General features: G+C 42.4%; 2 protein-coding genes across 5 annotated transcripts in view; both read left to right on the forward strand.

The window, feature by feature from the left end:
• Nucleotides 1-115: 115 nt before the first annotated feature.
• Nucleotides 116-6735, forward strand: LOC128754124 (ribonuclease H2 subunit A-like). 3 transcript variants are annotated; one of them, XM_053856508.1, is made up of 9 exons: nt 116-220; nt 1531-1659; nt 2187-2258; nt 2348-2474; nt 2548-2635; nt 4684-4821; nt 6091-6178; nt 6303-6426; nt 6503-6735. In XM_053856508.1, the coding sequence occupies exons 2-9, from the start codon at nt 1533-1535 to the stop codon at nt 6654-6656; spliced, it is 918 nt and encodes a 305-aa protein (XP_053712483.1). In that variant the 5' UTR covers nt 116-220; nt 1531-1532; the 3' UTR covers nt 6657-6735. The 3 variants fall into 3 exon arrangements, with proteins under 3 accessions (XP_053712483.1, XP_053712482.1, XP_053712481.1); XM_053856507.1 differs by lacking the exon at nt 116-220 and adding an exon at nt 1231-1310; XM_053856506.1 differs by lacking the exon at nt 116-220 and adding an exon at nt 1324-1408.
• A 9142-nt stretch (nt 6736-15877) lies between these two features.
• LOC128753411 (microtubule-associated serine/threonine-protein kinase 1-like) overlaps nt 15878-16955 on the forward strand; it is a 61718-nt gene continuing 60640 nt past the window's right edge. For both annotated transcript variants that reach the window (XM_053855097.1, XM_053855098.1), the window contains exon 1: nt 15878-16522. In XM_053855097.1, coding sequence (XP_053711072.1) covers nt 16484-16522 — 39 coding nt within the window. In that variant the 5' untranslated portion in view covers nt 15878-16483. The remainder of the gene's footprint in view (nt 16523-16955) is intronic.

Here is a 16955-nt window from a genome sequence, read left to right on the forward strand (position 1 = left end):
CCATGATTACACATGATAAAAGGAAGTGGAACTCGCAACATGAAAGTGCACAGGAGGATGGCAGTATTTTTTTTTAATGGAAGAATCACAAAAGGAAACATCACAATAACTAGAAAACCACTCCAGAGTGCAACCCTAAACTGCCACCTTAGGACCAGTACACATGCGCCGCTCTACTACAACTAAAGTTAGCCGCCCGACACCTGAAGGAAAGGACCAGGTGAGGAGTGGGATTTCATTCTAAGGATTAAAATCTACCGTCATCATTGCCATCAATTCAAGAAAATGTGAAAACTCCCTCCTTTGCTTCCTGGTTTCTCTGTCGGATCACTTCTGGATTGGCTACATTCTGTTACACATCTCAGTTCGTGTCAGGAGCAGTTCAAAATATTCTAACTTGTTTCACTTTCATAATTTTCGGCACAGACGTTTTTTGTGGATTATCAGGATGAAGTCACTCTAAACACACCCCAGACATAAGGAGTCTCTTACAGAATAACCTTATACTGAGCTACAATAATCAGGTGTTTATCTTTATCGATCAGGCAGCAGTAAAATATCCATGATAACAGATAGACAGATGACAGATATATATATATATATATATATATATATATATATATATATATATATATATATATATAGAGAGAGAGAGAGAGAGAGATAGAGATAGATATAGATATAGATATAGATATAAATATAGATATAGATATGTAGATAAATACTTTATTAATCTCCGAAGAGAAATTCCCTTCTCCAGCAGCAGCCAGACAGGTGGAAGCATAAGAGCAAGTAAAAACAATCGTAAAAATAAAGATAAGGATATAAAATATAAAATAAAATAAACAAACAACAAAAATACAAAAGGAGTATTGTCTGATCCTTACCTGCGTGCCCCCCTTATTAAGTTGGGCAAGGCTGACTCAGGTGGAGATGGGGGACCAGGCAGAAGAAGAAGAGGATGGATAGGGTCAATGATGACATGACTTAGGGGAGGACTTGCACTGGAAACCTCTGAGAAGAAATGGTGAAAAAAGAAGAGATTTGATCTTAAAGCTGTCAATCATGAGTGCTGGCGAATTGTAGCGTTATTTTTAGATTCTATTTTGGGGGATTGCTTTGCCTGCCGCGTGTGGATCTTGAAGCCAAATATGAATGGAGCGTTGTAGCGGATAACGTTTGCTGTAGGTAAAACGCCAGACCCATAGGTGGCGTTATAGTAAAACAAACGTTAAGTGACGTCAGTGAGAGGCGCCAAATCAACGGCAGCCAAAACAAACGGAAAGGTTGTACGTTCGGTGTTTTCTAAGGTAAAATGTGACGCTGTACATGTTTCATTCAACGGGATATAATACGTATTTTGCACCTGACCAGTTTCTACCCGAGTGTGATGTTGTAAACTATTTGCGTGAGTGGAACAATATGAACTGGGCGACTGTCATGTTAGCGGTGGTAACGCTCGCCTCACTTTGTGTTTTGAATCTAAACCTTGTCTATGAACAATTCTTCGTATCGTCCTCTCTTCTCTAGTCATGGATCTCAGCGACTTCGAAGCAGACAACTCTGTCAGTTGCCGCTTGTCTTCTCTCATCCCGGATGTCTGCAGGGCTGAGGACTGCTGCCTGGGCATCGACGAGGCAGGCAGGGGGCCGGTGCTCGGTAAAGTCAATGCAGTTAACATTGTGTGGCCACATGCTGAATATTGGGTTTTTACTGACAACCTTCAATGATCTGCTGTGATGTAAACCCAACTACGAAGTCTACAATTTTGCTGGTATACACTATTTATAACAGTTAGACTGCGTGCTGCAAAGACTAACACAGTGTTGTCATCTAGTGACAGCATGTTTCAGTGACAGATCCTTAGTGTTTAATATACATGGTTTAATGTCTGTAGACTGACCTAGTTATCACAGTAACCACCACACACAACTGCTGTGTGTGTGTGGTCTGTCCACTGCCAGGTTAATGGAAGGTGTGGCTTAAAATAAGTTTAACTGTATAGTGTTTCTGAATAAGAATGTGGATTATTAGATAGTGGTTAAGTGTCTTCTGTGGCAGGATTATTATAATTTCTTCGAAGGCAAAAAGTGTGGCACAGCGGTTTGTACGCTTAAGTCCATCTTGACTCGAGACAAGTTCATTTTGGAGGAATGCCTCCCTCACTTGTGTTGTTTTTCACCTAGGGCCGATGGTATATGGGATATGTTTCTGTCCCGTTTCCAAAAAAGAGGATCTGAAGAACCTGAAGGTGGCAGGTAATCTAATGTGTTTGTCATGGAAGCGTTTTGAAGCGTTTGATCCTTTTTGTAACACATGTAAATGCAACCATTCGTTCTCTTTCTAGATTCCAAAACTCTATCCGAAGCAGAGAGGGAAAGTCTTTTTCAGAAAATAGATGATTCAAAGACTTTTATTGGTTGGGCTCTCCAGATTCTGTCGCCAAACACCATTTCCACCAGCATGTTACAGAGGTATTACTTTTTCTTCCCCAGTTGACTGGCAGTTGGTGCATCTAAATGTAATCCAGCTATCTTCTTCTTTCAGAACAAAATGCAACCTCAACACTCTTTCACACGACAGTGCAATTGGCTTGGTTCAGTTTGCATTGGACAGTGGAGTTCAGCTTAAGGAGGTATGTTTCTAACCTTTGACCCACTTGGGGAATGGCATCTACAGTGGTACCTCGGTTCTCGACCACAATCCGTTCCAGAAGGCCGTTCGAGAAGCTCGAACGAAATCTGAATAGATTTTTCCCATTACAATGAATGGAAAAAGAAATAATGCGTTCCAAGCCTTAAAATAGTCTTTTGTAGGAGTGAATGTAGAGTGTCTGCTGCAGGTGCGCTGTTCCTCTATGTGTGTGGCCGCTGCATGTGGGAGGGGTTGCCGAGTGAGTGAGGTCTCTCCAGAAGTGAAGAGGTGCCCGGTGCGTGTCCAGCTCTGAATGTGCGCTTCTGTGCAGTTTGGCTGTGACAAAGTCATAAACCAAGTAACGTTCTGTCCGAGACTCGAGACTCGCCTCGTCCCTGTCCGAGGTCCAGCCGACAACGGGACATAAAACCCTGGAACTCTGAACTGTGATTTGTTCGAAGTCGGGGACGTTTGAAAACCAAGGTACCACTGTATATATTTTAGCCGTGTGTGGTGTTTATATGTGGGTCAGACGAGTGAGGCTCCTCTGCTTATAAACCAACAGTCAAGATTGGCAGCTGAAGTTTTAGCGGGTATTGTGTCATCAAAACAGTTAAACAGTATGTGTTGTTGGACTTCAGACGTCAGCCTTGTCTAAATGCTATGCCTTATGTATTAATGCTCTAGGAGTGAGTGTATGCATTTCTGCTGGTTAGATGAAGCACCATCTTGTATTTTATTTACTTAAACATTAGCAGTCAATTTGAAACCTTCAAAATTGCAAACTTCTTTTCAGGATATGATGGTTTTCTTGTTTTTCTGGTCTTGTACTTACCTACAGGTAGCTGATATCACACTGTTCATACCTTAAATTACGTGTTTACTAGGGATGCTGCGATCAGGATTTTTGCTGCCGATCACTGATACCGTTCACTGGATTGACAATGAATTTTCCATCAAAATGATGAGACCTTCTGTCCATATGATGTGAAAAAATTAAATTTAATTAATTTTAATTCAGACAAGTTTTTATATACCTCTTCAAGATGGCAAATAATAGAAAAACCTTGCTGAATGTAGCAACTATTCAGTCAAATGACAACTGAAAAACATTTAATTCAATGTGTCGCAGGTGAATCTCTAGAGACTGTACTATGTCTGTGAAAAATGTAAATTCTGTAGCGGGACTCGGAGACAGAGAGCGCTGCACTTTTGAAAGTTTCCACTCCCAATGTTTTCAAAAGTTTCAGATTCAGATGGCTAACGAATGCTGACTCCAAAATGGCAATGGATCCGGTCGTTTCCATTTCCGTCTCTGCGTAAACAACACCTGTGAAATTAATAATTATTTCTTACCATTCCAATATCACGCTCGGTCCGGCGGGTGTTGCTAAGCGCTAGCTGCACTAAGAGCTGCTGAGGAACCAGCGGTCTCACTTTCATGAGCCCGGAAAACTCTCTGTGCTCCGTCAAGTGCTGGAGCTTTAAATGGCGTGTTTGAAACCGCTTCTCTGCACAGCATTTTCCCGTGCATGTGCTGCAGGATGCAAAGTTTACATGACAGATTGAAAGAACCTCTAAAGCAGACATGCTGCTGCTTAGAGAGCATCAAGTAGGGAGGAGCAGTCGCATCACAACCAGCGGGGCTTCATCAGAGCGGTGGCTGTCACACATGATCTGTTGTGGTCGGCATTCACCGATCACGCTGATATTGGCCGATCATGATTGGTGCCCGATCGATCGGAGCATCTCTAGTACACTCTCACAGATGTCTTGTCAATACAAGAGCCGCTGTGGTAGCTGCTGAACTGTGTGGGCATCTATGGTTCAGTTCTCCTCTCCAGTGAGAGGGCTTTGTTAGGCTCTCAGTAAGGATGAGCTTCTTTACAAATGCAGCAACCAGTTGTGTTACCGACTGTGAAAACACAAGTGAGTTACCTGCTCCACTGATTTAGCAATATCCACATGATTTTGTTGGTACCAGCCAATGTGTAATAAGTGCGAACAGGTAGGAAATGATAGTGAAAGCTGTTTGTATGCTGTCCATAGGTGTTTGTGGACACAGTTGGTCCAGCAGACAAGTACGAAGACAAGCTCTCCAAGATCTTCCCGGGTCTCCAGGTGACTGTCAGACCAAAGGCTGATTCCCTGTTTCCCATCGTCAGCGCAGCCAGTATCTGTGCAAAGGTTAGTGTCTGTCTCATCTCAAAACTCTTGTTTTCATTGTGCTGGAACCGTAAGTTAACTGTCATCCTGCCGCTCTGCTGCTTCACGCTTCCTTTTGTTCTAATCTTCATCAAAGTGTCTTGTGATCTCTCTGATGCCACGCTGTGCCTTTTTAGAAAATGATCACGTCTTATCAGACGCATTGTGCCTCCACCTCTGCAGTCATTTAGAAGCAGCTGCTATTTGACTTCCAGACTTTTTTTCTAAATATTGACATTCAGCACGAATATAGGACATTTTAAAAATATACATATTGTTTAAAAAAAACACTGTATAACCTGTTTCCTAGTCCAGTTTTAAATTGAATAACTTCTGGTGAAATGTTAACTTACATCCGAACCATTCTTTTTTTCCTGATCATGTGTTTATTTTGACTTTTAAAACATTTTAAAATATTACTCAAAGCTCCTTTTACACATTTATTCCTATTTTTTTACAATAAAAAAACATTAACAAAAAACTTTATGACCTTTAAAAAGAGCTGTGTATTTTAGTCTTTTGACTTAAGCTAAATTTAGCTGCTAAGAATAGAAAAGGAGAAATAATTTCATGTCATGTTTAGGAGAGTGTGGTGTGTCCTGTTGTAAACCCTTTTTTTGCGCTCAACTCAGATTAAAAATGAAGGTAAGTCCATTGTTAAGTATGAAAAGAAGATGACCTGTACGTGTGAAGAGGTCTCATGTCAGTCGATGCATTGTTGCACACCCACAAATCCACATCAATAGAATCCTTTCTCTTGGTCTTCTGATACGTTTAATGAAAAATGCTTTCATTTATGAACGGTAAATGAGATGTTCCGTTACTTGCCGTGTCACAATGGAGAAGTGAGGTCAGAGGTTTGTGAGAGTTAATGTGGAGGTGACACGTAGCGCTCTCAGGGGTTGAAGGCCGCAGCATCACTAATGTTGTGAGTGGTTTTGCAAGAGTCACACAGGGGAATCCCGGGCGTCCGTCACACACTCAAACTGTTTGGGCAGATGATTCGTAGCGGTTTCTATCCTCTCCCTGGATTCTCTGGGAGTTGCTCTGAGGAAGCTCTGTTCTCTCTGCTCAGTCTCACTAGCATTTTAGTTTCGCTCATTTTTTCAGCTACTGAAAATGGCTATCACTTTCCTGTCCATCATATGAATCTGTCACGTGGTCCTCCTGAAGTCAACACCTAATATCTCGTATGTGGTACTGCAAATATTTATATGATCTACGTTTCACCTGTCTTGTGTCAACCATCAGGTGGCAAGAGATCGAGTTGTCAAAGGCTGGGACTTTGTGGAGGACCTTGGAGAGGTGGACACAGACTACGGCTCTGGATACCCGAACGGTAAGTGCAACCCTCAGTTGATGATCTACATGTGAGCTTTCTTTGTCAAGTTATACTAAGACATGAGATCTTTCTATCACCTCAATAACTGTCTTCTCATTGTGTTTTATTTGCCATTCTTCAGACCCCAAAACCAAAGCATGGCTGCTGAAGTACCTGGACCCAGTGTTTGGTTTCCCTCAGTTTGTCCGCTTCAGTTGGAGCACAGCACAAACCTTGATTGACAGCAAGGCTGTGACAGTCCACTGGTGAGCGGCTCGCTGTTGTTCAGTCATGAAGTGCTTCTGTTTCTTTTGTTGGTCATTTCCTTGTGCTCGTCCTCAGGGATGATGACGAGGAGGACGGGGAGAAGGCTGCACAACGCCAGAAGAACAAGTCCATGTTGTCATTTATCTCTGCACCAGGTGCAGTTAAAGACGACAAAGCGACACATCGATTCTTCAGCGAGAGAAGACTCAAGAGTCTCGACACACTGTGAAGATGAACCATTGCAAATGACAGAACGTAAACAGCATTGTTCATTTGTTCAAGTCTCACTGGAGAGATGTTTTATACAATAAAGAGTTATTTTTAGTGTTGTTTTTTAAATGGTTTAACAATAGAAGTCCCAGAGAAGTCCCTTTCAACCTTTAAATCCCAGAGATGGGTCATTTGATCAGGAGGATTTTAGCAAACATCTTCAACTGCAAACTGCTGCTTTGTTTTTTAAACTGGCACACCACACCAGGAGGGCAGATGCTGAAGGGGAGACACCCTCTCAACACATTTTTGTGCTTTTAGCAGAAAAACAGAAATCTTTTTAATATTTAAAATGGAGGGATCCGTGAGTAACATGTTCAGAAGCATGACAAATATAAAAAAAGAACTGATTTCTTTCCAATGCTTTTTATTTTACTCATGAAAAACTACAATGTAGTTAAACAGTGATGGCTCTCCATCTGCGGCGTATGATTCTATTGGGTTGAAACGGAGACTTGTCCCCACCTGCTCCTCACGCCGCAGCTCTGTTCCCCCCCGAGCTCTCTTTTCTGGTGGTGGCGTAGTCTCCTCATCTGCAAAAGATCATTTTGTTAGGTTCTAAATAAAAAAGTAACCAGGGGGTGAAAACAGGATGTTATGGAAATCTTCAGAGGAAATCTGCTCAGAGTCCGAGTCTGACTCCAGCTGAAGGTGGATATCATCTCCATCTGAGTCACAGGGGTTTGTATCGCTCAGGATCCGGTCCGATGCCTCTGCATGTTGCTTCCTTCTGTTTGTTGAAGGTGAAGCCGCCGTCTACTATCCCTCTCAGCACATGCAAATGTGCAACCTTTAGCTCACCATCCATCACTGCCACAGCATTTACCAAAGGTCACCAGCAGGCGGAGCTGGGGTTCTTTGTGTTTTTATGGACTAGCGCACTGTTTTTACATTTATTTTTTGTTTTGTGCAAGACTAGTGATGGCACTAAAAAAAAAAATCAAAATAATTATGCCGTTTGCAATTAATGAATAATATTTTAATCACGCTTTTATGAAGTGGTTTTATTTGTTTTATTACAGGTATATTTTAGTGCATATTTTGCGTTATTCTATGCACTAAACTTACATACGTACTTACATACTTTTTTAATTGTCTTTGGCACTTTTAGCAAAAAGTAAGAGGGGCACCTTGGATTTGTTTTTATTGTTTGTTTGTTTGTTTTTTTGCAAAACAATAAGTGCTGAACATTGTTTTTATTTTTTGTTTGCACTGACACTGTGGTGGCTTATATTGCTTTTATCCACTTTCATGATTTGCACGCAGATTTATTGCAAAGAAGATTTGAATTGTAATATTGTAATATTTCAATGTGAAAACACCCCTCAAGGGACTGGTGAAAATAACAACATAGACCGGTCAGGCAGTGTTGGGTTGACAAAAACAAGTTTTGAATGTCTTTTGGATGGCTGATGGGTGCATTCCTCGGATCATGGCCGCAGAGTCGTCACTTTGGACGAGGGGTCTTTCTTCGGGACTTGACGGGGGCTGTCAATAGTCCCTGGACTTCTAGTGTTAAAGTGAACCTGTGGATGCGGGTTGTCGCTTGTTACAATACTGCCCTCAAGTGGTAGTTGGGTGAATTGTAAATACATGATACATACGTTTATTAGATCGTCTCAGATTCAATTGTTTTTTGATTTGGCTACAGGGATATTTCAGTTAACTGATACCAGTTGTGGTTTAAATATGATGACATTCATTATTGAGATGTTGGTTCAAACAACAGGCTGTTCTTCACGTGGTAGAAAAAAACCCATAAAATAATCAATTTGAGAATTTTATGAATCAATATCAGGTCATGCACAGGCAAATCGATTCAGATCATTTAGTCAATTGTCACACACATTATCGAAATGAAACTCGTGTACTTGAATTTGTACTTGAACTGTTGAAACTAGGCCGAACAAATGACAGCTTGCACCTTTAACACAACCTCAGTATTTATTAACATTTACATGCTTAATAGCAAGGTAGTTGAGCAACATTTGAAATTCCCAGCACGACAACAATAATGCCAACAGGAATTTTCATGAGCTCCGGTGAATTAGTTATTTCATCCAGTTATTAACCACATGACATTTTCTTTCCTGCCACAGGCCTCGATTTTCCTGAGTCCCATCAACGCCGCAGGAGGCGAGTGAATTACAAGTTGCAGCGTGATTGTTTTACTGTCCATGTGAGCAGGATCATCTCGAGAGGCAAACAAAGCGAAGCACAAGTGTCGTGACAAAGGCTTCTGAGTCGTCGTCGCAGATCTTCTGTCTCGGCAGGTTCATCAGTGTTTGATCATTATCCACAATGATATCTTCTCATCCGACATCCATAGTTGTGTCACAAGTTCTGATCAGTCTTGTGCCTCAACTCCTGGATCCGTTTCCGATAGTTCATGGCCACAGTGGACACTGTGAAGGAGGACAGGATGATGATGGAGCTGCCGACGAAGTGAGACGAAGCTCCTCTGTTAGCCGCCCGCCAAACTCTCCGTGGAAAGGACAATCGGTGGTAGGCGCCTGTCGTGTTCAGGTTCTCTGCCAGTCTCTCCATCGCTGCAGGGGACTCCTCAGATCTCTCACTGGACCACAACAGACGATGGTGTGAGTCCTTCAGGTCTCGCTCGGTTGTGTGCCGTCTGATCCTTCGTGTGTCCTCTTTCTACCTGGGACATGAATAACCTCGCAGGACTAATCTGTCCAAGTTACCGGGTCTCCTTCTGCGTCAATGGGATTAAGAGTAGTTGGCCTACAGCCAGATAGAACCCAGGTGGAGATCTATTTCAACTTAAGACCGTCTGCTTTAATTCCATTAGTACATCCTGAAAGTCCGCTGTGTGCGAGTGTGTTGTCGCGCACACATCAGTCGAGAGGTCGTAAACACTCACTGGGGCTTAAGACACGGTAGTAAAGAAGGTCTATGGGGAAATCAAATTTGGGAAGTGGGATTTGGGAAGTGTTTGGGATCAGATAAACAGAGAGTCAGAGAGTAAAAGTGGGCGAAGAGGAGAGTGCAGGCAGGGTGGACCGGATGGGGACGACTGTCAGGTGTGATCTGTGAGAGAAGAGTGGCAGCTGGAGTGACACAGAAGCTGTGTTGTGAGACCTGCCATGAGTCATGGAAGGCAGGAAGCAGAGTGAGAAGAGTCAGAGTTGAAAGATTCTTATTGGGACTGACTCAGGAGGACATGAGTACGAATATATGAGAAGGTTGGCTGTTGTAGAAAGGTTGGGGGACAAAGTTAGGGAGGCCAGACTCAGATAATTTGGATACGTGAAGGGGAGAGACAGGGAGCATGTTGGACAAAGAATGGAAGTAGAGCAGGACAACCATTGATGTTTATGGATGTGTGATGGAGGGTATGGAGACTACAGAGGATGCACAAGATGGATGAGGTGGAGGCGACTCACTCACTTCTTGACTTTAAGAAGATACTTTAATCACAAGTGGGTTTCATGATTTTCATGTTATGTGACAAGTGTAAAGATTTTCATCTGTCATAGTGCAAATGTGTCCCCCACGCGTCCTAAAACAAGTCTCAGGTGACCCCCGTGGAAACCGAGTTGCAGCCTCAGTCTGGATTTGATTTCCTCACATTGATCACGTGTCTATGCTTTAGCTGGTCCCTGCAAGTCAAGATACACCGCCATCTTCGCTTCCCCCACCACTGTCCACCCAGAGAGAGAAAAGGAACTCTGAGAATCTCCTCAGTTGCTCGGTTCAAAATCAATATGAACAAAGGTTTGTGTATTTAGACTTGGGCAAATCAATGGGCTCCAAAGTGTCAGAGTTTCAGGTAGCTTCAAAAGAATGAAGCTACCTGAAACTCTTGGTTTGCGTGTTTGCCAAGACGTTATACAACAAAAGAGACATTTATTCCTCTTGGCATTGCTCAACCATGTTTGTCTACTGCTACTTGATGACGGATTAGTGGTCAGGAACTCATCCAAAAACACCATCCAAAAATATTTCCGGACCAATGTTAGATGGGTTTAAAGAAAAGAACTGGAAAAACAAAAGGCAAAGGGCAGCAAGTTTGAAAGAGAAGTTCAACTCTTTCAGAAACAAGTGACTGATTTAAACATCGGTTGTCTTTAACTCCTCCCATTCTTCACATGCTTTATGGAAGGCTACCAAACTGTTCTACAATTGTTTATTTATTTTGTCCTCTTTTCACACAATATTCCCCAGTGAAAAGTTGGCAATCTGCCCATCACTCCGTCCGCTAGTGTTTTGTCCTCCAGTCAAGACCCGTGGTTCATAACTGTAGGTGACTGTACGGACAATAAAATCAAACATAGTAAGACGTGGGTTTTGTTTTGTTTTTTTTTTTTGTTTTTTTCGTCACACGGCAGCTTAGTGAGCTCACCATCAATCCATTCATTCTGATCCCCCTTAACCGGATCACTGGCAGACAAGAGGAAACAAGCCCAGTCCAATTTTAAAACAGGACTTTAACACCACACCTTCTCCCATCATACTACCTCCACTCCTCACAGCTCTTAATAGATACTTATCCCATTTACGACCCTTAGTTCAGCTTCACATAGCCTGCTGTCTGTGGAGAATATTTACATACACATGTTCTAAGACTGCAACTACAATAAAAAGAAAAAAAGGTGAAGCTGACTGCAGGGCCCAACATTTCCTGACATGAGGAGTGTTTTATCGCTGACTTGTGTTTATTTAACACACACACACTACCGAAACACACATAACCGTACTGGATCCAAGAGTCTTCTTCTTCTCTCCTGCATGGATGTCGTGACTACTGCTGGGACTCTAATCCCTTCAGGTTACTACACGCAGTCCTAGTTTCTTTTCACCACATCCCTCTAATAGGATTTGTTCTCTTTCTGACACACAAACCTTTCTGAATGAAGGACGGTGTGAAGTTATCCCACAGGAAAGGCTTATTGGTGACATATCATGGGCCCCATATTTTTAGTGTAGTGTTTATATGAACTCCACTGTCAATGATATATACATTTATTGACGGTTTATTTATCCGAGTGCTATCTTTATAATTCACTTACTGATTTATACTGTAGTTACCCATGATGTCCGCAAGATGTCCCCATCAACTCAACATGAAATATGCTGTCGGCCCTTGCAGAACAGTAAAGATGGCGGAAAATCTAAATCGTAGCTCAAATAATAGATTCTCAAAAAAGGGGGTTTCCCGTAGAAATAAAAAGTATTGTATTAATGAAATAAGGTACGTTACGTAACTGCCATTAAAAATTATGTCATAAAGAATAATAATTCAATGAGGATTACGAACAAGCACCATGAATTTAAAGTTAAACCCACAGAAACGTACAGAAAACATGCACTCACGACTTTTAACCAGGATCATATCATCTTTATCTTTGTACTAACTCATCAGATCAATCTCGATCATGGCAGACTTTATAGTTGCCGAGAATAAAGACACTTTTCTCTCTGACAAGACCAAACCAGCCAACTGGTCATTGCATGTAAAGCATTATGAACAGCAGCTGGTTGACCGCTATAAAGACTGCGTTCTGCACTTGAATTCACCAGATGTCGTGCGTATATTAAACCCAACCAAATATATCACAGTGAATAACAGCTCATTCACTTCTTACTTTCTCCCTGCTGTCACACTACACCAGTAGTGGTTGCCATAGCGACCCTAACTACTGGCTACAGCTCCCTCCCAGGTCCTTCTGGAACCTCTTTAGGCTCAACAGACAAATCACAGGTGAGACTTCAGTACATTTAAGATGAATCTCAGAAATCCAGCTCCAGCAATCACAGCATGAAGCCTGACGTCATCTCCTCCTCCTCCTGGCCTGCCTGTGGTCGGGACTGCTGATCGGGTGCTGTTTTATTTAGAGGACTTCTTTTCCCAGACGAGGCTTTTAGCGCGGCTGTAGTCTGTGACCCACTTCCACACTCCCAGGCCGGAGGATAACTGATGGTGTTTCTGCGTGTCTAGATGAAGATCAGGGATCAGTGGGGGGGAAAAAAAAACTTTCTGCAGCTGATCATTTCATACTTCACTGAAACCAGTGTTGATTTGTTTCAATCTCACAGCTTTAGTCAAATCATTAAAATTGTAACTTGAGGTTGGATTGAAAGGAGAGCATTTTCAGTTAGTGACTCATCACCCTGTGGATCAGGACCGAACATATCCAATGTTCCTTTGTGTCTACAGCGACTGTATAAGGCTCTGTGTTAAACCCTCATGCCCACCTTCTAACTGTGCGCTAGCATCTCTAGGCGTGTTCACTCTACGACCCATGTTAACTTACAGTACATCCTTGACGGTGACATCTTGGTACGTCTGTAACTCACACATCTGCCTTGTATGAAAGTGCTGTTTGATGACCGGGGTCAATCTCCCCTTAAAACCCTGCTGTGAGTGCTTACAAAACCTCTGAGCCAAACCCGATTGAGCCCCCCATACAACATTTCAACCTCCTTAACTGACTCGACATGAAGAAGCTGCAGCTTTGACCAGGTACTTTTCCAAAAGACTTCTTACTCTATCTCTAAACCACTCACTAAGTAGAGGAATAATGGTGAAGCCTTCGGGCTCTTTCAACACTTCCTGTCAGCATTCTTCCCTGCTAAAAACCGAAAGTGTAAGTACATTAACCCATGTCGCTTTGGAGCTTCAATAAATGAGAGTGATGAAAGTATAATGCGCTTTTATAAGGTGTATGAAAACACTGTCCCTGCAGCTGAATCACAGTCTCAGTTAAGTCAGGTCATCGCAGCGTGAATGCCAAATACCAGCAGTTGGGCTTCTAAAAAAGGAGTGTAGGCATGAAAAGAAACAAACAAGTCAGCCCACGGTTTCAAGAAGATCTCGCTCAACTTGTGTGAAAACAACACGCTGCATCTGAGCATCCAGTATTTAATGATGAGGAGAGAAAAATACAGGCACTATTTGGCAGTTAGCTCGCTTTGGATTCCAAATATTAAGTTGTAAAGCCTTGCTGCCTTGCTGGGGGATTCAGGAGGTTATTAAAAACTCCACTGGCTGGATACATTTGTTGTTTTTGTGAGGGGTTTTCTTTTTCTAATTTAAAATGGTCCTTTTATCATCCAGTTGTTGAAAAAGAAAAATGAAAATGAAAAGGCCATAACGTATTGATCCCCCTTATATACTTTATCTTCTTCAGATTTACCCATTTAAGCAAAACGGTAGTGAGAGCCACGCAGACACGACTGATGGAATTTATCAGATTTTCTAAATACAGATGATAGAAATTATGACTAAAATCCCTCTTAGGTACACAAATGCATATTTAATATAGACATTTCAACCCAAAGGAAACATATTTCTTCAATATTTTTTTTTTCTATTTAGGAACATTTCTTAAGATAAAGTCAAAACAAATATTTTATATACACTATTTACTGATAACAGTTTCTTTTTATTAGACTGTTATCATTATTTTCTGACCAAAGCCACAAGGAACCGATGGAATACCTCAGATATACTCAGCACAACTGCAGGAAATATAAAATGACATTTAATTCACAACAATATGGGCTATATCGCTCCAAAACTATACTCAAACTTATTTCAGCATTTTGAAGTCAAGATGCTGACTAACGTCTTGGCTCTCATATTTCCTCCCACTATTTTATGTGAATGTGAATGGTTGAATGTGTGACATGGAAAGCGCTGCATAATAAAGAGCCATTTATCATAAGCAAAAACAACTATATTATACAAAGTTAACACACCTTATTGACTTCTATTCATCAGACTGCAGTCAGATTATTGATGGGAAGTGATTCTCCTCTCCACCAATGTTGGTTCAAGTCAAGCCTCTGTGGACACAAACACTTCATGAAAAGATGTGAGCTGACTTGGCGGTTGTTTGCAAGCTTACCAGGACGGGAAATTAAACCACACGAGCAGGAGGCATACTCCAATCCCAGCTCTGCCGGGCTTCAGAGAGCTGACCCCATGTGACCCCTCCCCCCCACCCGTGCTCTCTTAAAAGAAGAGCGACATCATTTCGGTGCTTATCTTGGTATAGCAAACGGAAACTTTCCAGAAGCTCTTTCCTCTCAGTGTCGAATCGTTCCAGCCGCCTCCGTGTCTGCCCAAATATCACAGCAGTTAATGAACAAAAAAAATAAAAAATGCAAAATTCATGCAAAGGCATTAATTATTTAATACTGACCAGAAAAATGCAGCATCAGCCAAACATGCCGAGGCAGAGAGACAAGCAGAAAAGCAGGTCATTCATTTCAACAGCAGAACATCAGACAAGACACATTTAAACTGAGCTGAATTCTGATGTGACAAACATGTATCGCAGCATTTTATTACACAGCCATGGTGAATATTTTATCAGCCATGTTTGTCTTCATGTGTCACTGAGGGAGCGCAAGGAGAGGCAGCTAATGACTACAGTAGAAAAGATTGTAATTGCCCTCACTGGTCACCAGATGAATGAAGAGTTATAGAGGACCTCTGAAAGAGAAGAATACTTCTCACTGTCCTTCATGCAGTTGAGCAGGCTCGGGTTCCGGACAGTGTTTTGAAGGGGGAAAAAAACAAACACCTGGCTCTGATTCTTTCCATCTTCATCTGTTGCTTTTCATACAAAGGCTGCGGGCAGTTTGTGGGTGACTCAGTGTCTTTGAGAAAACAAAATGTAACTGAATACGTCACTGCTGTCTGACTGTTATCCCTGGAAGCAAAATGACTGACCCATTATGATCAATATTTAATCAGACTCAGTTAACAGAGAAGGACTTTAAACCAAGATACACTTTCACTCCTTTCCTCCAGCCGGAACCTCAGAGTCTTTCACCTCCAACCTGGGTTCATTAGTCTACTGTCTCCTGTTATTAAAGGGGAAAAATATACGTGTGTGTTACAAATAAATGCAAGAAAGAATGCCCCAAGCCTTTCTCCTAGAAATCTCTCACATAAATGACACTTTTACATTTGCTACAGTTTCCAACTGCACACACCTCTTGACTGCCGAGATTGTTCTGATGCTCCTCTGAGATGGTCTTGACAAACTTGAACTGGCCTGAGCTGAACTTTGACACAGTTCTCAGAGTTGCTAAATTCCCCACCATTGCTTGGATGAAACGGGAGGATCCCACCTGATCCAGATGGCTCGAGCACACTGAGACAGAACGACCTCTTCTCCAGCGTCAGTGTGGAGGCGTCTGGGCTCTCAGGGGTTAAACGTGCTCCGCTCGTAGGCAGTGGGAGGATGGAGCTGAGGTCTGACAACCGCACATTGTCTTCATTGAGAGGACCTGAGTGAAGACAGCTCCTGCTCGGCTCCGAGAGGACGGAGATCGCGCAGTACCGGTGTCTCAGGTGCTCAGTGAAGCCCGCTGTTCGGACTGCGATACTGGGCGAAGAAGACACTGCGCTCGAGCCACACTGGCTACACAGACGCTGAAAAGAGGGGACGAGGCGCTCGCGGTGACAGGAAGATGGGTTTCTGCTTTCTTCCTCGCGAATAATAATCACCGCCAAACAATAGCTATTTATTAGGGATTGTCACTCCGGCTCGCGAGTTCCACGGTCCTCTACTGAATGACTTGACACCAGCATGATCGCATCCCGGTCTGTCGTCACGGATATGATGTGACATACCTGCTTTGATCATGCGCTGTTTTGACTCATTCATTTCATATGGAGTTTGAATCATCAGTGACATTAGGAATGTAAATAATCGACCTGTAAACTACGAGCTCCTGGAACTCTCGCGAGATCCTGGACTTCACCTGCAAACCGCGGGAGCTACGTTACCTCCCAAAAGGTCGGAGACGATGGATGACAACGGGATCATCAGAAGAAGAAGGATGCAGGTAGGACCTGTTCCAACCTTTGATTCCCACAATGCTCTTCTCCACTTTGTTGGATCTTGCCAGTAAAAGTTGCTCTTACTCACAACATGGACCCAACTGTTGTCAAGTTCCTGTGCTAGTTGGCTGTCTGACTGACATACTTGTGTTACCAGGTTATATTTAATTCAAGTTTACAGCATGGCGAATCTCTGGAAAAGCCCTGCTTTACATTGAAAGTATGGCAACGATTGATTCTGGTGCCTGAATGACTGGACCACTGATGATGACATCACACAACAGTATGCATTCATATTGTAGTTAGACAAGGCTGAATTTCACAACACTGCACACACACATAAGAAGAACTCAAGTGACACGATGTGATGTCGCAGATATAAGATGGCGATATAATTATTTATCAAAAGGAAAAAGACTAGATGGATTTACATTTTCT

This window comes from Synchiropus splendidus, chromosome 2 (assembly GCF_027744825.2).
Source record: "Synchiropus splendidus isolate RoL2022-P1 chromosome 2, RoL_Sspl_1.0, whole genome shotgun sequence".
Lineage (NCBI taxonomy): Eukaryota > Metazoa > Chordata > Actinopteri > Syngnathiformes > Callionymidae > Synchiropus > Synchiropus splendidus.

Excerpts from the sequence above, each read along its gene's own strand:
- LOC128754124 (XM_053856506.1), top strand. The coding sequence starts at position 1,330 with ATGTTTCATTCAACGGGATATAATACGTATTTTGCACCTGACCAGTTT. Across the intron at positions 2,259-2,347 it reads GAAGAACCTGAAGGTGGCAG|ATTCCAAAACTCTATCCGAA; the intron begins GTAATCTAATGT and ends TTCTCTTTCTAG. Across the intron at positions 6,179-6,302 it reads CGGCTCTGGATACCCGAACG|ACCCCAAAACCAAAGCATGG; the intron begins GTAAGTGCAACC and ends GCCATTCTTCAG.